General features: G+C 34.9%; 1 protein-coding gene across 1 annotated transcript; it reads right to left on the minus strand.

Annotated features, from left to right (window-relative positions):
* Nucleotides 1-11,494: 11,494 nt before the first annotated feature.
* On the minus strand, nt 11,495-21,984 carry LOC132564193 (lysine-specific demethylase 9-like). The gene is made up of 5 exons (XM_060228867.1): nt 21,459-21,984; nt 15,975-17,292; nt 15,237-15,407; nt 13,622-13,730; nt 11,495-13,183 (listed from the first exon to the last, which is right to left on the minus strand). Exons 1-5 carry the CDS (start codon nt 21,982-21,984, stop codon nt 12,053-12,055), a joined length of 3,255 nt encoding a protein of 1,084 aa, XP_060084850.1. The 3' UTR covers nt 11,495-12,052.
* Between the last annotated feature and the right edge of the window lie 68 nt (nt 21,985-22,052).

Below are 22,052 nucleotides of genomic sequence, written 5' to 3' on the forward strand. Positions count from 1 at the left end.
GAGATCAAATTGATTTGTTTCAAGACTTGTAATATTCACACGCTGGTTCTTGAAAGGTAACACAGTAGCAATGCCATGCAATGGCAATTACACAAGAATACCAGCATACGGATCTCGGAGGGAAATGTTGAAGTTGTCATCGGACAGGTTAACCTTTTTCATTTCAATTCTTCAGTGAAATAAATTTATATATAACCTTTAAAATCCCCCGATTTTATGGTGAACCTCCTATGTTGTGGTTTAGTTAAGGGAACGTTTTACAAAAGCTATTCTATATCTGCCACGTCTGTACAGATTTTTATGTACGAGACAGTCGTCCACATAAAGCCACTCTTGTCATCTCTGCTAATACCTCAGGATTTTATTGACAACGACATGTTATGGATTTTTAGTTTAAGACACAGACTTGTTGACCCAACAAATCACAATTTTATTTTTTTGTGAATTTGACTGCTATGTGGAAAAACTTTCAAAAAGTGAGTTTGAAAACTGGATCGATTGTCATACTAAAATATTATGAAGGAGGCCATGTCCCGGTTAGACTACCTTATATATGTTCTTGGAGCATGGTCTTATCTCAACCGGGGAAATGGAATAGAATGCACCATGGGAGAGAATGTTACAGACCCATGGCCTTTTGGTCTCATTGTTCTGATTATCATGCGACGGGCCTTCCGCAAGTTGTTCAGTAAAATTGCTATCAGAGTTATCCCCTTGTAAAAGATGGAGTAGTGTCCGGTGATTCAAATTGATTTCCTGATAAGAGAGCATTGTCTAAGTGTTCAGCTGTGTAAATCAGCGAGTGTCCAGTGATGTGAGGTGGATGTTGGTTTTAATATATCATTATTAAGAAAGTAATGTAACCTGATTCGATGGAGATTGACACTTTATTAATAGGAAATTAGAGCAGGTGACAATTGAAATTAAATAGTGTTGTGGGAAGAGAGTGTGATGTGTGCTCGTTTAGGTGAACAATGATAAGTAAAGGATAATAGTGTTATGAGAGGAGACTTTGAACTTTGACACCAGAGAGTGAAGATATTATCACGAGTGGCGGATGGAGAGATGAATGTTTGTATATCTTGAACTGTTAATAAAGTGTAAATAGAAACGGATCCTAAGTCATCATTCTACAACCAGTGACAAAGTACTGGCTCCGTCACACCCTCAAATGACTTTGTGTTCACAGGCGATAAACCGAACAACTAAACAAATTAAACAATAAGTATGCTTTCTTAATTATAAAGCTTATGTTTGTTAAAATAACGGGTCATATTGTAAGCTAGCCATATCGGGGTTCTCAATCCCGGATTCCACAACAGTCGCTATAACACTGTAATGTATAAACACTAGTAATAGATGCGGTAGAGTTTTGTGTTACCCAAGATAAAATACCGTGTTCGACAAATTTCTTTCATAGACATTTCAATTAGTATTGTCATTAAATTGTTTAAACGTTTTCTATTTAAAAACACAAACATATCAATGGTTAGAACAACCTAGTATACAAGTATTTTAAAATGGACTTGTTGTATGGGAAGTGTAAGATATCACTATCTCATGAGTCTGTCTTCACCGAGAGGTTCTGTCAGCCTGTTTAGTAAACCAGGATATACCTAGCAAAGGAAATTAATTCCACATGGTCGTTAATATCCCGTACACCAAGCTGCGACTCTTCGACCGTGACATCAATATTCTATTATGATATACACGGGCCCAGACAGTTATCAATACCGATGTCTTTCTATACGTAATGTGTCAACATAATAGTAAAGTGGAGTAGTATTGTTTTCTATCATAGAAGAGTGACCCTTACCGATGTAGATAGTAAATAGGCACTCTCTCGTCGGGGGAGCGATTTAGTGTTAATTAAAATGTCCAAGCATCAAAAATAGAGGAATAGATAAAAATAATTTGTTTCTAGATTACACCCTGGTTTCCTCACCGTACCGTGTGGTTATCTCCCTTTAATTTGCTCTGCTAAATATTTTTTACTCAGATTACATTTATATATTTTTTCAGTTTCATGCAGATCTCCATCTCACTTCTGTTATTACTTGTTTTCTCATCTATCTGTGGTTTGCCTGCTAAATAAATGAATTAATCAATAAAAAAATAAATTCTACTTACTTATGTCTATGGTGAACATCTCCATCATTCCTCAAGCCGTTGGACAATGACACGCCACCTAGACTCAAGTCCCCTTAGAACTGTCCGGTAAGTCGCGGTGATCAGGTATTTAATTCCGAGAAATATCGAATACCTTAACAAATATTTTACAAAAATTAATTGAAAACGTGACGTTAAGTAAAGTTCTGTTATCATGCCTTATAACAAAATGTGTAGTGGCCTAGCCGTTGTCCGTGTACTTAAAACGTAAATCTGGGAAAATCCTTTATTATCCGTGCCGTATGTTATTTAATTCCATGCATATGTTATGCACATAAGTATGACCAAGTGTCTGATATTTTTATCTTAGTGTACGATATTATATTAGGATACCTCTAATCCCTGCCTTCAGAAGGATTAAGAAATAATCCCTGACCTAGGCGACAGGTTCAACGTGTATGTCTAGTTTATGTTACCTGTAGGTAACGACCAACAATGGATTAACGAACATGCCTTCTTATACATTTATTTCTTAATTTCATTGGGTTACTTTAACCCGATAAGTATTATTGGCTAAAAGATAACAATATAAAAATATATTAGCGCCTAGTTTGGCAGGATCCCCACACCGAAAACGACACGGAATCCCACGGTGTTCCTGACCAAGGTTTTTCCAGTTGACCTAGACAGAATATATATAATTAACACTGTGAACTATGAAAATCGCAATCAAATGCAAAGAGCATTACCTCAGGAAAACTTTCAGACACAACATTACATAGAAGATCCCCCAACGTTGAATGCTATAGTCATTTAGCTCTAGTGGTGAAAGCGTAGGTCTAGATTTCGAAGGTCCCGGATTCAAATACCATTGTTTTTTTATAACAGCTGCATTCATACGTGATTACATAGTATAAAGTGTAAATCATTATCGGCAATAAAAATGTTCAATCCCTAAGATATGTGAACATATGGAGTCAAATATATACTACTTTCATGTACATGGATGTTGTAATAGTAGTCCAAGAGAGCACCAATCATCTTAATAGCTGGGTGAAATCATGATGCATGCATGTCACCACTGTCGCATGTATTTTGGTGGAGTTGAAATATCTGTGGTCACAATCTGCGGTCACATAACCTGAAAATACAAGAGGTCAGGTTGACCGCGAAAAAAAAGTCTACAGTAAATCTAAGAGAGGCAATCTTGGGTGACGTTGCATGAAGTTTTGTATAGTGTTGTCTGCAGTCTCGAATTATCACTCAAAATATTTCGACCTGTCATTTGAAATATTCGTTATTCTAGTGAGGCTATCTGGGTAGTCTGGAATATCTTAGTCCGAGTTTCCTCTTGTTCCTATACAAGGCAATAGACACTGAGTAAAGCTGGTTATGTCGCTTGAAGGTATCCATTTAGTGTCCGTCTCAGAGCTTATTGGAACCTGTCTTCTGAAAAGAAATACTATCTGGCCAGTTGTCAGGCTTACTCTTCCGGAACACCTGGTCTTATTCACCTTGTACTTTTTCCATTAATCTCCGTGTAAATCTTTCTTTCGTCGATTATATGTTTGAATTATGACTCTTTGATTCTTTAACATGTCGGTATTTTCTTTTTTGTTTTTCTTAGAGTTCAAATAGTCTACCGCACAAGAAAACGTCATATAAAATTTGAAGGCTGTCAAAGCAATGTTGCTATTTTCTGACTAGATCTCATTGAACAGCAAATTGTAGGAGAATACCTGCTTCATTACCTGTGGCGTGATTCAGTGTAATTGTTTAATTTTTCCACTTGGGACGACATATTGTTGATAAGTGAACTCTCCTCATTCCCATATTTGCTGCTAGGATAATGCATCTTTTAGGGTGCCTTCTAAACGCTGACACAAGGTAAATATGAAGCACATAATCTTATCTTATTCAATAAAACCAAAGCCAGTAGAGACTGATATACCTCAACCCATTATCAAGAAGTGAATACTGGCCCCACCACCTATTTTGGTCTTTTTATAATATGGTGTAAATATGAAAAAAAAATTGCTATGGAGTTTGTGATATATCTGGTCACCTCCTTTTTATTGTTTAAGTGATAAATGTTGACCTTTGAACTTGACCAATGACCACCAAAATCTAATCGGGTATAGACTGTGGCGGTATAATGCTGTGTATACAAACAAAATCTGTCCTGGGGTTCACGAGATATCTTGTGCCAATGTTATATTATGGATGCATGGACTGATGCATAGACAAACTAATTACTTTATATCTTCCTGCTCTCCAAGCTTAGTGGGGTTTGACTGAGAAATGTTCTCATATGGAGGCAAGCCCCTGATGACAAAATGTGTAACTTCTTCAAGGAAGGATGGTATTCTCTTCTCCTTTTTATCTCCTACCGATCAAATTTACTTTCAGATTGAGATGAAGTATGACTTATATCTGTTCCAATTTCTCACAAAATAAATAACTAGAAAAATCTTTTGTAAAATGAAAATATAATAATTAGAACAGAAACGTGGACAAGGATTTGTTTATTCTACAAGCACAAAGTTAATGCATCAATTTGTGCCACAGTTCACAGTGACGTACAGAAGAGAAAAATATATATGTTGTATATAATTACAGATAAAAAAAGTGTTTGGGACATCCAACATTTACAGTTATAGTATAGAATGCACTAGCCAACACAAACATAAATTGTCATTTACAATCTAGTAAAATGAGACTCATCGTTATTAAACAATCACATACAGACATGTGTATATACAAACTCAAGTTATGGTACAAGAATGGGCCAGATATAAATATCTACTCCAGAAACTGTTCGTGTGATCTTAGTAAAATTATCATATAATGACCCTTGTAAAATTGATATTTAATCCGTGTAATTTTCCTTGCAGGACTAAGTGACCTTCAGTTCACTTCATTTTTGTATCAGTTGACAGACCAGTTGATGACTGACAACAAAGCAGTCTAGAAATTATAATTTTGGGAAAATACAAATAAAGGTTTCCTTCAGAAAATCATGATCTTTGCAACTTGATTCTCACTCATACAAAGCAAGTTCAAAACCTACATTTGTAAAGAGTTGCTTCCCTTGCACCAGAAGAGTGGCCACTGTGAAGAGACTATCTATATGGGGACTTGGTACACAAGTCCTAACCTCAAGGTTCAGATACAAGTTTGTAGACTGTGTGATTAAGATTCTAAACCATCCCCAAATGGTCTTCAACTTTCTGAACATTTCAGCCAGGTAGATGAAATGTTCATCATTAAAAGTGACATTGCATAGAGGTGACAAAAACTTAATGAGAGAGGCAACTGTCAGACTTAATTCAAATAAAAAAGCTCTCTACACCAAAGCTTACAGCTAGTGTGTTTAAGTAATAGGATGATCACTGCATACAAAATTAGACATGTATTTGCCGAATTGTAAACTATCAGATGACCAGAAACCACAGTGCATATACAAAACGAATTTTGAAGGCTTCCTCAGTCACTTAAAAACGATGTAAAGCTAAAAGTACAAGATGACACTCAGGATGACAATGTGACATGTACCATAATTCCAGGTTGTTACTTTTTTTCTCTTTCTTTGTGAAATACCAAATTCTGAAGAATTTTAAATATCAAGGAGGGTAATAATTACACTTTGAAAGACAAGAGCAAAGTTTAAAAGGAGTGCAATATAAAAGGTATGTTATCTACTAAATATATCTTCATATATTAAACCTTTTATTGAATTCATTCCCAGCAAGGACTCATTAATATTGATAAAACAGCTTCATTGAAAAAAGTCAACATATATATTTACATATCAATTTTTGTCATATATATATAAATCATCAAGATATACAGTAGTAACATTACATTAAAATGACACGGAGAAATTTTTACAGGAATAATACCACATATTTTTATCTTTCAAACAGAAACTAAAAAAATATTAAGTTATCAGATCAGAAAATTTTCAATAATCTAACCGAATTTTTCTGCTGCTTACTTAGAAAAAAAACACACACAAATGCAATGTATGATCTACTTAAAAGTGTAATGTCTAAATGATACAGGACAAATGAAAATTACCAGTCCTTTATCATCTGTACAAGTTTTAAACTTAAATAGCCATGCTATGGACTTAAGAACAAAGTCCTAAGGTATGTGAATAAGAACACTTCCAAACAAATGTAATTCAGCCACAGGATGTGGCACTTTAGCCACTCCCTAGTCCGAACATTTTACCCTCTGTAGGGTGGAGTTGTGTACCCAGGACTACAACTAGAATCTGAGTGGAGTTTAACATTCTATATTCTTATCATAAACTGATACTTAAATTTTGTTTTTAATCTTGAAAATTTGAGGTAGATTAACAAATACATCATCAAATTGCAAGCAATCTCAAGTAAATTTTATCATAATAATCCTTCCTAAGTATGATTTTACTGAAGTTTAGTCCTGTAACCTACACCAAACTTTGATAGCCTTATATATAGGCTATATAGTCTACTTTTTAGAGCATGTTCTTAGTCTAATTTTCGCACATTCTATCAATTTATTTTAGATCAGTTTGGCATTCATGTTGTGTCCAGTTCATTATAAAAATCAATCAACAGAATAATCTGAGGTTCATGTTCTGTGGTAACAACGGAAACTGAATCCTTACATATGTTTACATATTCAGTGAATTTCACTTGATTACCATGCTATGATCGATGTAATCAATTATTTGAGCGTGTATCATTTCCAGCTTAAAGAAAAAAGTCAATGGTAGGGGACTGGAGCTTTTTGTTAGGTCGACGAGAGATTAAATTGCACAAAACCATAACAGGTAAGTTCTTTCAAAAACTGCAGAAGCACAAGACATTTCAGAAATTACATTTTTTTTTTACAATACCTTGAGAGAAATAATAACCTGTTACTTCCTTCAATAAATAAATGTTAGCTGATAAATATAAAACAAAATATAATTGTGACAAATTCGAAGTAAAGACCATCCACATAGAGACAAAATCAAGTATTAGCTTATTCCAAATTTTGTCCCTGTATCAGCACAGCAGGAAGGACTTTATTTTTGGATGAACCACCTTATGTATATCTGTAATTAAATTTAATATTGCTCACTCTTAATAACCACATGAAAAGTTTTCGTAAACATGAGAATTAGATATAAATCTGTACGAACCATCATTTCTTGACGATATCCTACAGATTCTTACAGATCAGAACGAAAATTGAAATGTATCATTGTATGGTAATGTTTCATTCAGGTAAATATAAGCTTATTGCAGGTAAAATATTAATACATAAAAACACATTGCATAGAGCTTATACATAACAGCTGTGCCAGACAGAAAAAACTTAATTTAATGTAACAATGCTATAGAGAAACAGCCCTATGTAACAGTCAGGAAAATTAAACATAAAATAAGTTAATGGCTAAAAGTAATATAAAAGACACATATGAAATAATTACTCTGTTCAAATCTGGTTTTATCTATGAATCCAATAAGAGGAAAATAATTTTCACATCATTCAAGGAAACTCAAGTATTTTGCATCAAGTAATCAATAAATGTTGTATTTGCAGTAACATCTCATTTCCACACCACATTTAAACAATTCTCATCTAAATCTACTATTATTTCTAATAAGAATACTATCTAAATGTTTAGTGTTACAGAAAACAAGTATTTCATCAATTTGCTGTCAATGTCATACAAGTCACACTGTTAACTGTAGCTTGTTTCTGACAAGGAAAACAAGTTGGCATGCTGTGAATTATCAATTTAAACTGTCAAGTTCATCAGCAAACAAGAATATGTTGATAAGACACAAATACTGGTATCCTTATTAGATTATACATCTAAATAATAAGTGACTTTGATAACAGTCGGTCGGAGATGTGTTGCTCTATCTCTAATCAGGGTGGTCTGTGTTTTGCAAGAAGCCGAAAGCATGAATGATCTTTTATTGTTTTGCTCTTGTCCTTACATGTGACACTTTACCGTAATTGCTTTAAATAGCATAGTGACAGGCCTCCTGCAAGGTATTCAGTGAGATAGCCACCAGCTACTCCAAGGTTACCTCATCTCAAAATAACCCTGGCTGTTGACAGCGAGATACACTGAGCAAACAAACAAATAATGAAACAAAACCTTTTTTCATATTGTTTTACATTTGCATAAAGCTTAGTGTTAAAGTGATATCATTGAATGCTGGTTGGGAATTTTCTTCAAATAGTAAACATGACCTTGACCTTTGCCCCACACCCTAAAGAATAGTAGACCTTTGCATGTGTGACCGGAATCCTTTCATAATAAAGTAGCTTGTGATAACATTGATTCTGAACAGGAAGTGAAGCATTGAAAACAATCATACCTTCATCACTCCAACTAAAACTGCTCTTGTTTTGTTTGTGTTGATGCATCAGAGATACAAATTCAACAAGATTTCAACAACTACCAGTACTTCTTTACCAGGGTAAAAAGCCTATTTATATCAAGACAAGAATGTACAATTTCTTCTCAGAAATCCATACTACAATGTACAATGTAAGAATTTCAAACATTTTCTACTACACTGTGAACAAAATCTTTTTATTGTCAAGATTTCTTTACTGACATCTCAAAAATTTAAGATTTAATAAGAGATGAAGATTACAAGGTCTTATGACAAACTATATTAACTAATATGTACAAACGTATTTTGACAAATTAGCATTTGATTTTAGTTTTGGATTGTTACTGTTAATTATTGTATTCCACAGTCTTGAATTCTACTTGGTCCTTATCATGGGTGGATCAAGTGAACCCAGTATAGAAAGTAAGCATTATCTCCATTAAAAAATGTTTGAAATTTTAATATGTCACTTACTTCTGTGACACAAATCTTTCATCGGTACCTGAAAACCCTTTTGTCAGATGAATGAAGAGAAGTAAAACATCCTCAACAAAATTTCCAAACAAAAATGGGTGACCAGAGCCTTGTATAAATGTTGATTCTTTGGTTTATCTCAAAATATCAGAAGTAGTGCTGAATTCTATTTATGGTAAAATCCATTTTAATCCAAGCTAGGATTGAGGGCTCATGCTGATTACACACGTTTTGTGTGAAGTCAAAATCAAGGGTAATAGCAAATCAAAATTTGAATAATAAGTATCAACAATTACAAACATTCTGTCTGTGATACAACAGTTGGTATCCTGATAGTATCAATGTGTACAACGTGAACAATGTGAAAAATAATGTAGCTATCAAAATTACCACATATCAAACAAATATTACTACAACAACAACAACAAAAGTCTAAATACAATTCCAGTTCTTGTTAGCTGCCTCATTAACACAATACAATATCGTGTATAGATATAATCTTAAAGCGCATGTATGATTTTATATATATATCATATACCTATCCTGTGATTGTATTAAGTAAACATGCATACCTGTAGGCAGAAATCGGATCCAGCACACTAACAAAGATGGAACTAGCCTTATATGTAGCTCTATATGAAACAATGTTGATGCCGTAATATGCATCAATCTGACAATAATTTATCTCCTTACATGGAGCATATACTTTCTTTAAATACACTATCATTCCTAAACATTTTCACCATTGCTGCGGATCATTACTTGGGAATGATTTGTCATCCACATGACACTTACATTACAGCGACACCTCTATTTTTACCCAACTACAGATTTCACATTATGATTATATTATTAAAGTTTCAAAAACAAGTCAAGAACTTGACTGCAAAATGTGAATATTATGAAACAGTATTTATCAGAGCTAAGTCTTGTAGCAGGAGGAATCTGATTACCAGGTATAATTTTTCTTTCTATTTTAACTTTACCCCACTCCCTCTCCACATTGTCAGAATCATTCTGATGTTCTATTAACATTTTACATCGGTCTGAGATAGATAGAATGTCAGAATTCTTCAGACAATGCCCCCAAAATGATTTAAGAATGTTAAGAATAATTTGGACAGACAAATAAATTCAGTCAGCACTAATCTTTGATTTAGAGCCTTGATTTAGAAGTTGAGAGGTAACACAATTCTAATTACCGTGGTAATGCATTATATTACAAAATACATGTGCAATTTTTCTGCTCAATAAATACTTATGTGGTTGAGATCTATTGTTAGGTGGTCATCCATTGACATATCAATTAGCTACAGCAGTAACTAGTACAATTAGATAGATGACCAAGCTCTTTCAGAAATTATCATTTTCTAAAGATTGGTTCCCCAAGAGATTATCTACAAGGGGTGAAACAATCAATATTTTTTCTGGCATTCACCTCAGGCTTCTATCAAAAAACCATAAAAACATCTCAAATCATATCTAAAGATTTGTTTTTATAGAATTTTCTTCATTATGATTGAAAAAGGCAACCCTAATTCTTCTCTGGACGGACATTTACATCAAGCCTTAAATCCAAGGTGTATCATCACAAATTACCTGTATTAAGCCTAGGGGACTCTCCATAAGACAGGGAAAATGATATTACTCCTAAGGAACTTTTCTCCTTAAGGAGGCTGACAGTTGTTATAAAGCCCATGGGACTTCTCTTCTTAAGACCATAAAATTGTTGTTAAGCCCAGGGACTCCTTTCCTTAAGACTGAGGAAAATTGTTGTTAAGCCCAGGGACTCCTTTCCTTAAGACTGAGGAAAATTGTTGTTAAGCACAGGGACTCCTTTCCTTAAGACTGAGGAAAATTGTTGTTAAGCCCAGGGACTCCTTTCCTTAAGACTGAGGAAAATTGTTGTTAAGCCCAGGGACTCCTCTATTTGAGTCCGGAGAAAATTGTTATTAAGAGAAGGGAATTTTTCTCCTTAAGATGGGGGGAATATTGTTAACCCTAGTGGGGCTCATCACCTTAAGAGGGGGAAAATCATTATTAAGCAAAGGAAACTTTTCTTCTTAAGATTGCAGAGAGCTGCTATTAAGCCTAGGGGACTCCTCTCCTGAAGATCAAAGAAAATTGTTAGTAAGCTGAGGTGACTTCTCTCCTTAAGCCCAAGGAAAATAATTATTAAGCCTTGGAGATCCTTCTCCTTTAGACACAAGAAAACTGATAACAGCAGATTGTAGAAGGACATGTTTCCATGTACAAGCCATCTAACCTGTATAAGGCGTAGGCTTTTATACAAAACATTGGCTCATCACATAGAAAAGTTATAAGGAATAATAATAACAATTTATACAATGAACATACAGAAAGCTGGTACAGTCAGATCTAAATCTGGTATACATACAGGCACATATGTCCAGTTTTTACTACAATAGCAGCTGTAGTTATGATGGTGGTCTTCAATTGACAAATTACCACACTCCAATGCAATTCTGTAAACTTTTCCATATAAATAGTTCTATTAATTAAAGTAGTTCTTTACGATTTACTTCAAAATTTGCCAGTGACAAGAAAGGAAGTGAGCTAAAGATGGGTACCTATTGCTAAGATTTTCTTTACCTGTCCTTAATTACAGGTTTACTAATTAGAGACCATAGGCTTATTACAAGTATAATATGGCAACTTATCACCCCATCAAGCCTCCAATATACAGCCCTAGTGACACCAACTGATATATACAGAAAATACGCTTTAAGACTGAATTGTGAAGTGTTTTGATGTCAGAACTAATAAATACAATTAACATCATCATTTAAATGCTCTTAAAAAAATGCAGGTCACAATTTACTCTTTTTATAAATGTCTCTAAGTTAAACTACAATATACTCATGTGGACTCCCTAATGAGAGACCATGATCATAAGTGCTGTAAAGAGTCTATCATAAATCTATGACAAATAAACAAATATCAATTTTCAACAACAGTTTTGCACATATGACACTTCCAAAGTTCAGGAGTTGCATCTTGAGGAAGATTTGTATCAGGTTTCATATATATTAAATATTGCAGGATGGAATTATTTGCTATGAAATATCCATGGCGACTTCCTCTTTTGCACAACTGTTATCAGTGTCTGATGCCTTTGGATTTTCTGCAGTGTCTTTGTGCTGTGGAGTTGTGTCCCTTGAAATCACTACTTCAGGAATACAGTTCTCCATCGAGGTAGTGTCCTTGCTACTTTGAACATCACTATTGGACTGGAATTTGGAAGTGGAGCTCTGAACCTCAGCAACACGAGAACTGTCCATTGTGATAATGGTCTCTTTTTGCACACAAGGCTTTTTCTCTATTTCCCTAACAATGTTTTTCGATTTTTTCTCCGTGTCCTTGAGATGACTAATTCTAGACTTTTTTTCTGCATCCTTATGATGAACCTTTTTAGATTTTTTTTCTTCATCCTTACGATGGCCATCTTGCCCTTCTACTTTCATTTGTGCAGCACTCATGGCTTTAGAAATGGCCTCAGCTCTCTCTTGCTTTTCCAACTTTAATGTTGGTTTGTGAGAAGGAGCTGCCACCTGATCCTTTTTGTTACTGGTTTTCATGGGGGAGACTCCGAACTTGGTTGAATATGACGATGACTTTTCCTTCTTTTCAACTTTCACAGAATGGTGTTTGGGTGAAGAAGAAATTGATGAATTTCTGTCCTTTCCCCCTACTTTCACAGATGATGAAACAACTTTTGTGGCAATTGTTGTGAGCTTTTCCTTCATATCTGGAAGAAATGTGACTTTTTGTGATGAATGAATTGAGGACTTTTCCTCGCTGTTTTCCTCATTAATGGCAGAGTCTATAGGAGGCACTGCTACAGGAACAGATTTTCCAGACGTTTTCTCCTCTCCTTGTGCTGTATCAATTGTCATTGGACTTGTCAAATCCTTCACCTCAGCTTCTGGATCCTTTGAAGAGGGCAAAGCATCTTTCTCCTCTGTTGATAGATTGTCTATATTTGTATTCTCCTCAGGTTCTGGGGGATAATACTGGGCTAGTCGGACATGCCAGGCAATACTGGTGACAGCCGAGACAGTTTTGAACTGATGAATTACGTTGCGTGGGATGAAGTAGATATCGTTGTCCCGTAACTGAATGCGTGCAAATCTAATGCCTTCTCTATGCAGCTGATTCAGTTTGGCATCCTCTAACCATGTAACACACTATAAAGAAATACAAAATATAATTCTATAACTCATAAAATCCAATTTTCCCCCCTGATATCATAAATTTTTACTTATATATCTTCAAAAAAACTTGACTGTATATACTTATCAATTGTGTCAACATTTAGTGAAGAATGTGAATAGAAATCAACTGTAATAAAGTGGTAAAGCAAACAATTTTATTCCTGAATCTTTATTCCTAGAACAAGAACTGATTAAATACATGAAAATGTCAGTATAATGTACCTGCTTTGATTTAGTAAAATCTAAAAATGTAATTGAAAAGTGAAAATACAGGTCACAGTGATCAACATTCTATATGATTTAGAGTTCCAACAGTTTAAGGAGACTTTCAATTTCAGAGGGATTGGGTTTCAAAATTCCAAGAAAATTAAATTAAAAAAAAAACCAGAAAAAACAATCTTTTATACATACCTGTGAGACTGGAGGTTCATGGAGATCTAGATGAAGTTTGTCAACCAATTCTAGAAAATCTCCAGGATGGAAACAAATCACATCCTTAACAACACGGCCTTCAATATTGCTGGAAAACAGACAAAATACTACTTGTTGATCATTTCATCAATCCAACACAAATTTTGGACATATTCACCCTATATGTCTTTTTCTTAAGTGACATTTAATCACAAAGCGTATGACACCATGAAGTCAAGCCTTCACAATGGAAACCTTCAGTCAACCTCAGCTTCCTTAGGCTACATTATGTGACAAGAATTAATGTAATGGGAAATATTACATTGATAACTGGGTATTTATGAAATAAATGTATGTTTCATTTTAGGTTTTTTTTTTTTGGGACTGATTTTGCGTGGGAAATTTTAGCCTCATTTTGGGGAGAAAATTGGTGAATTGAGAAGGAAATTTTCAACAATAACTTGCAAAGTTTGGGAATTAAATACTTAATATGAAATAATTTAAAATGGAAATGGAGAACATGATCTACCCCCAAAAGCCACAGGGTTTCAACTATGTTTCATTTCATTTCATAAAACAGATGATATAGCTCAATACTGATTCAGCCAATAGGTGGCAGTATTTGGTATTAGATGACTGATATGAAAACAAGAATAGATGTGAAACTGATGAATACTCCCTGAAAATGACTTTATAGGACACAATACTTCAACAAAGGGCGATAATTCTGAAATTATTGGTTGCAGGCCCTGAATTGGGTACACTGCACATTTTCTTAATATGACAATGTATACACTTAGTTTGTCAGAAACCAATGGATAGATTGTTTAGTAAACTGTATGTAATGTCAGACCCTATATCTGTCCGTAGACAATCTGTGAAGGCACCCAAGCCTAACAAGTTTGATGTTTGCTTTTTTACATTTTTTAAAATACATTAATAACATAGAGGATCATGTGAATAATTCATTTGCAATCTTAATGAAATGTTCTGTTGACCATCTTGTTAAATTGCCCTCTGTTGTCTCTTCTATCAACGAAATTTGGTCAACGTAATGGTTACCACTTCTTAAGAAATGGTGCAGCTTATGTTGCAGTGCGGCTTTTATGTGATTCAAATTAAAAAATCAGTAAAACTGGCTCTGCATCTTATATACCTGTGCAGCTTATAACCCAGAAAATATGGTATGCTCTGGACAAGAAATTCTTAACAAAAGGCAATAACTCTGAGGGGTCAAGGGACCTGAATTTGGTATACATTCCCTTAGTATGAACAACGTATACACCAAGTTTCATGATCCTTGCTTAACTGTGTGAAAAGTTATGTTTCTATGCTCCAGACATGAAAGAGCAGACAGAGAGACAGGTGGTTGGACATGACAAGTGACAGAATGCTCCTCCAAAAGTTTTAAGTAGCGTAAAAATGATAAAAAAGTAGAAAATCTTTGTGAGTATGCTTGTCGAGTTTTACCAGCTACTTAGACTGGCTTTAGACAAAATGTGCTGTGATCAATAATGATCCAATAAACAGGAAAACTGACAAAATAAGTTCATGAAATTAGAAAAACAAATCTGATTTTTAATTTCTCCAGGATTTATTTATACAATCAACTTACCTATCCTCTCCATATTTGACAGCTTTAAGAACTCCTACAGCTGCTGTGGTCATTCGGTCAAACCCTTGACCCACATGGTCAGCATGACAGCGGGTTCTGTCCTCCACCAAAACTTCCCTAGGTTCTGATGCACGCGGTAGGTATGACAGATTCTTCAGCTCATTCATACCACTGTGGAATCAAATCACAATGAACTAAAGGAAGAATACAATACTACTTCCTTGTCTTTTTCATTCTACCAAGGCACTATCTCTTCTAAAGATGACAGTCTGACAATTTGCTAACTTTGACAAAAAAATATTACCATAATTATCTAGCAACAGGCTGCTGTCTAACTATAAACCAGAACTGTTTTGTAATAAGCCCTCCTTTCTTCAGTACGCTGAGTCAGAGATCCTGTATTGGCTTATAGTCTATATGGTAATTTGATCACCCCCAGATGTGTCAATTGCAAGTGTTCATAAAGCTTCTCTCATTCCTAATTTGAGGGACCTATTTCATGTTACAAGATTATTTATTCTTGACTGTTTTAACATTAGCATCGTATCCATTAATACTTGTTCTGTATATTGGACATGTCAAAATTAAAGAAAACTATGTACATATACAATGTAATCACAAACCGTAAGGAAGAGTAACTATTTACAAAAGTTGGTATTTTATGTTACCTCTTTTGAAATCATGTCAAGCCTATAGGACATTTATTCCAAGATAAATGGTACATAAATGTATACATACCGTTTCCGTTTATAGGGGGACTTTGGCATATCAGCAGTGGGCACCATCTGTTCTCCAGGACGTGCCCACAAAATAGGGCCATCATTGCTCAGGTTCCTACTCAGCTGTACCAGCGATCTCTCACCCCAAGGCATTACTGCTTTCAGAAACTCATTCTCCTCCATTGAATCTAAAAACTCAGGAAAATAGTCCCCTACTTCCTCGTGCACTGTCCCTACTAAACTTATCTGTAACAATGGCCCTGTTCGGAATGTACCATTCTGGTACGATTTCATCACCTGTTCCCTGTACTTGACCATTGACAAACTCTCAATGTCTGATTTGCCTAAAATACCTGCCTTGACAGTCATGTTTGGATGATTCTCTGCAAAATAGTCTATGTAGTCAGGTTGGGAAGCAACAGCGCCATGAACAATACCCATCACACAATTTGATACACCTTCAGGGCTTTCACCATAAACAAAATCAAAATAGTCCTTTGCTAATTCAACACGCTCTTCGTGGGATAGATGCGAGATCTCTTCTTCATACACATGTAACACAAGTGCTCCACCATTAGAATATTTTTCTATGTGCATAAACTTTTTATATTTAGAATTTGAAAAAGGCAAAGTGTCATCAACCAAGTTCTGTCCATTTTGTAAGTTTATGTCATTAAAACGTTCTGTTTTAACATTTTTCATGACATCAATAGCACTCAAAGGCTTAGTGTCAGTTTCCACCTTGGTGTGACCACTGGTCCTATTACTAGCACTTTCCGTGTTGTATTTGCTCGACTTTTTATCGGTCTGGGTCCCACGGGACACCTTGGATAGCCCTTTTTTGGGGGAGAAATTCCCCGATGTAGCCATTTGTACATCCTTTCCACCTGAGGAACCACTCCCCGACGGTACCTGCACACCTTTGTTCTCTGTCCTGCGGCGGAGGTTGACCTGCACCCCACAGTTATTGACGATACGTTTCTTCCCTGAGATTTTAAGTGTGAGACCTGTCTGTTGTGGGATGACATGGTATTCCTGTTTGCCATTCAGAGTGACTAATGGCGTCTTTGTTGGTGTAGTCTGACGTTGCTCCTTGTGATGACGATGCTTGTGTTTATGGTGTGCATGTTTGTGATGGTGCTCTGAGTGGTGGTGATGGTGATGGTGCCGGCGCTCTTTCTGATCGCTGGACACTTCCCCCTCCCTTGAACCATGATGATTACCAATGTTCAACTTCAGGAGTTTTTCTGGACTTGACCTCATGCCATTATGACTGTCCACGCTCCTGTTGTCACAATCAGGCAGCTGTCGGTCATGCTTAGATGGGGATGGAGCCACTGCAACATAACAATGAATCCATGTTGTCATCAAAACAAAAATTTACATAATGAACTAGATCTGGTGTCTACTGTTATTTAATAAGAACCAATATATTTATCAATAACAGCTCCTATAATACAGGCATACCATATTCAATCCAACAAACGATCTGGGTTCTAAACAAAAATTTGAAGGAAGTGGATGTGTCGCCTGCCCAGCAAGGTTTCTGGAGACAAGTTATTTTTTTGTAACTTATCTTATTATTTAGTACAATGTACAGTAGATACATAAATAAAAATAAACATACGCTTACAGACACACGCACGAGAACACAGCTACATATTCAAACTGTGAGACTTCATACAGATACACACCCAGGTACACACCCATTCACACCCTCTCACACATATGTAGTACATATGTACATGCTTGTATACAGACATATACACACACTTTCATATATACATGTATGTATACACACAAACAATACATACACACACTCATTTACATTCTTACACATGTCAACGAACATACATATTTGTACAGAAACATATGTACACTACATACATTGTTTGTACATGCATGCAAACTTACATCATAAATATATGGAAGCACATGTAAAACATACATGTGAACATACATACATGTAAGTATCTACACCCATTTCTCAGTAAACACACAAGCCAATGCATCACGAAGGACATTGTACCTCTGAAGACAAGTTTTATAGAATAATGGTGATGAGTAAACTAGCCGATTAGATGTATAGTGTCAAAGGGACATAATCCTGAGGATAGATTTTCATTATTAATACAACGTAATTTTCTTATCTTAAGTAAGATTTTTTAGAGACAGCTAAAAGATATGCAAAAGTTCATTTGCAATAATATCCATATACAGTTTATAAGTATCAATATTTGTAATGTGAAGATGAGCATTTGCTATACATGTTAAAATAGATGTAAAAACAAGGAAATAAATGTCATTTGCAGTACATCGTGTTATCTTGCAGTTTCTGTGACACACAGTAAAGAGCTTGGAAAAAGCAGAAGTTCTACCTAAATAGATAAAATTGATATTCCAATAGATAGCTCTAAATATTGACCAAACACTGTATTAAAACTATTTATAATGTTATGCAAAAAAAAATCAGGTGGGTATTTATAAAATAACAAATGCAGAATATGCATTATATTTAGATAAGAATTTTTATAGTACAAATTAGAACCAAACGCAAACTTTGCACCAAACTGTTGGTAAGCTTACTATCATACCAGCGAGTATTCATAAACCAGGGATATGAAATTACATGTGAATGTCACTGTATTCAGCTTGTTTTTACTTTGTGTGGACTCATCTGATGCTACTGGTTAACACGGGTTCTAATTTACAGACTGTACTTAGATTCTGGTGTCTTTTAAACAGTATTATCAATATCATTCCTATCTATAGTAAGTGACCTTGACCTTTGCCTTTCGGACCTGAAAAGCAATCCCAAGCAAGCAAAATAAAATAATGTGAAAGTTTCATATGCAATAAGAAAAAGTATTATGAATGAGCGATAAGTAAAGCAGATAAAACTATTACACTTCTCTTACTTTGCTTTACAATATTAACACAAAGATTTTTTTGTTTTCTACTGCCAAAAACTTCAAACACCTTTAATGTGCAAGGGCAAAAAATTTATAAGGGTCAGGTTATCAAAAATACAGCTATTTGTTTTTTAGCCAAAACTCACATGTACGGTTAATGTATTTTTGTTATTAGGCCTACGTGACTGATCCTAAACTTTATTAAACATACATATTTAGAACATTTGTCATTTCACCATCACAAGTCCCCTCAGAATGTTATGCCAATTAAGCTTCCATTGGCCAAATCACCATTCTATCCTAATCCTGGAATCATCAAATTTATTGTATCACAACACACAAGTCTTCATTTCAGTCAGTTACCTATTCATGCAGGATACCATATTGATGACAATAACAAAGGTCCTGCTATATCACTGTTTAATGAATTAGGATTCCCATATGTTATACAATTATCATTTGTTTTGTTAATTTTATTTCTTCTAATTCTGACTGCATTTCCCACCATGTTTGTATAAACAAAAAAAAAATGAAATAATTTTAGAACTTAATCCTATGTCAAGTGTTGTGCTACTCAAATACCTGCTGGTGTAGAGTACCACCTGTGTGTAGGGGATTAAATATGGTCCATGTTTCAACCTGGCTATTTCAACCGGCAAACATCCATCATCAGTGAGATGAGTGTACGAATGAAGGGGATTGTAATTATATGACAGATGTAAAAGTTCACAGCTAGACGTCCTCTTGATGTCCAGTCATTATGTACTGTCTATATTTTAGATACATTAATGCTAACAGGACACGGTGTGTGTTGTACCAGCAACCGGTGTGTGTTGTACCAGCAACTGGTTTTATATCTGATGAAGGCTTGTTTATTTTTCAGATGCTGTAGCTGATTAAAAACCAATGTTTACCTGCTAATTAATAATTAAATATGCAAACAAATGGTGTTTGATTTGTGTTGTTTTAGCTGATTGGAAACACAATGAGTCGCTACAAATGAAGTCTGTGACATAACTGAAACTATTTATACTGTGTTTGTAACTGAATGACAAGAAAGCTCTAGAAAAAAGAATATATGACTGAAACAAAGCATACCCAAACATTTCAAATTTCAAGTATGCACTAGAAATGAATTTTGATTGTAATAAAGGCAAAGTTCCCACGTAAGGTTACAGATTTAACAATTTAAACTGACAACATTCAAGTTTACCATAGCCTATACCATCAATATTAATATATTTACATGATAATATATACAGTATTTACTGTAAACTAGGGAATACACATTTTGAACAAAATCAAGAGGTGAAGTGCAAGACAAAACACAATTCAATCATTAAATTCAAGAGTCCGTCATATTTGTTAGTGATATCACATGCATCCAGGGGTGCAACTCATCAACGCACGACCAAATATGGCTTTGCCATAAATAATACAAACTCAAAGACAGTAATTCATTGATTTAGATTATTAAACAACTCAAACACCTATCCACACACAGAGTTGAGTCAGTGTCAGTATACAGGTAAAAGCTCAGGTGTTGAGCCAGTATGAGCCAGTGTTTCAACCATGTTTCAAGTGTGTCCTCAAGTGGGAGGTACTGAGAACTTACACTGTGCACTGTGTTTGAGTACCACAACACTTGTACTGTAGTTTTCTGTTTTAGAAGGTTTTAAGTATTTATTGGCTTTAATCAGTTTTTATGATGTTTGAAACCACAAAAAAAAGTTTTAAAAAGATAAAACCAAATGAGATGTGAATATTGATAAAACTTTGATGATTAACTTTAGAAGTCTTAAAAATTGAGAAGTCAATTTTCCACTTCAATTTCCTGAGGGTGTTCCCACAGGCACCTGTATCTGGAACATAAACAACACCAGCAAAAATTGGGTCCAAAAATAGCAACATACAAAAGGTAGGAAACTTGCCTGTTCAACGCTATATAAGACAGAAGAGCATAATTTCTAAATATAGATTTTCAAAGATCTAAACAATTCGCTGACTTGGAAGTTCTTCTTGAGTGGTCTATATTTAATCTGAATGACATGCTTTCATCTTACAGGGATGGATTGACTGCTTGCGAAACTCAAGCGAAGATACAATGACATTTCATGGCGAAACTTGATGTGACATTCGTTCGTAATGTTATTTAAAGGTTAGTCACATGTTTCAGCTGTAAATTTCACTTTTAAATGGTGCAACTATTAAAAATATAATTTTTTGCAATTTTTTGAGGAGTTACTATGTTCTGAGGATCTACAATGGACAAGTTTCCTACCTTCTTGCATGATGCAAAGTGGACTGAATTTTTGCTTGTGTTGTTTAAATTCGAGATGTGTTGCTCCCAAACCTTTACAAATTATTTTGTTTAAAGTAAATACTTGGTACATTTTATTTAATGTTTTATTATATTTTTAACACATGAAAGTTTTATTACAGTATGCTAGTCTTGATGCCAATGACCATTGATTTTTTTTTTATCTTTAACAAGACATGATGTGGCTACGTGCATGACAGCATGTAAACATGTGTACAGTAGCAAATACACTGACAACATATTGACAACAGCAGCTTTGATCAAGAAATACCTTTCGTCGTTCCATTCATTCCATTTGATGGTTTCTGCAATGGTTTTTGCTTTGGGGGTGATGGCGAACCACTTATTTCTGATGAATCACTTGTTGATGAAAAACGTCTTTCACTACCAACATAATCATCTAAATATCCAGAATTTGACAGTCTACGATAATCATGCTGAATTCGCCTTCTTTTCCCAGTATCGGGACTGACACACGGATCCGGAATATGTGTTGTTGGAATGGTCGCTATTTTCAAGCGTTTTGAATCTGAGGGTGAAGATGCCACTGGAGAGTCAGATTGTTTATTTTTATCTTCCTTCGCAACATGTGCAGCATGTGTAATTTGCAACCCCGGCAGATTCCTGTAACCTTTTTGATCCCGTTTTAAATTAAACAATATGTCATTGCCATTTTCACTAAGTTGGTCATCAAATGCGTCCAATGTCATACGCATAGAAGTTTGTTTCTGCAAGATCTCAAAGATATTGTCGTTGTTTTCATTAATTCGTGAATCTGTCGTTTCTTCCTCCGCCATTTTAATATTGACAAGTGCCCGGATATTTGTACACCATGCCGGAAGAATTTCGTTACAGCCCATTTCAT

This window comes from Ylistrum balloti, unplaced genomic scaffold, assembly GCF_031769215.1.
Source record: "Ylistrum balloti isolate Yb309-2 unplaced genomic scaffold, AGI_CSIRO_Ybal_v1 Utg372038, whole genome shotgun sequence".
Lineage (NCBI taxonomy): Eukaryota > Metazoa > Mollusca > Bivalvia > Pectinida > Pectinidae > Ylistrum > Ylistrum balloti.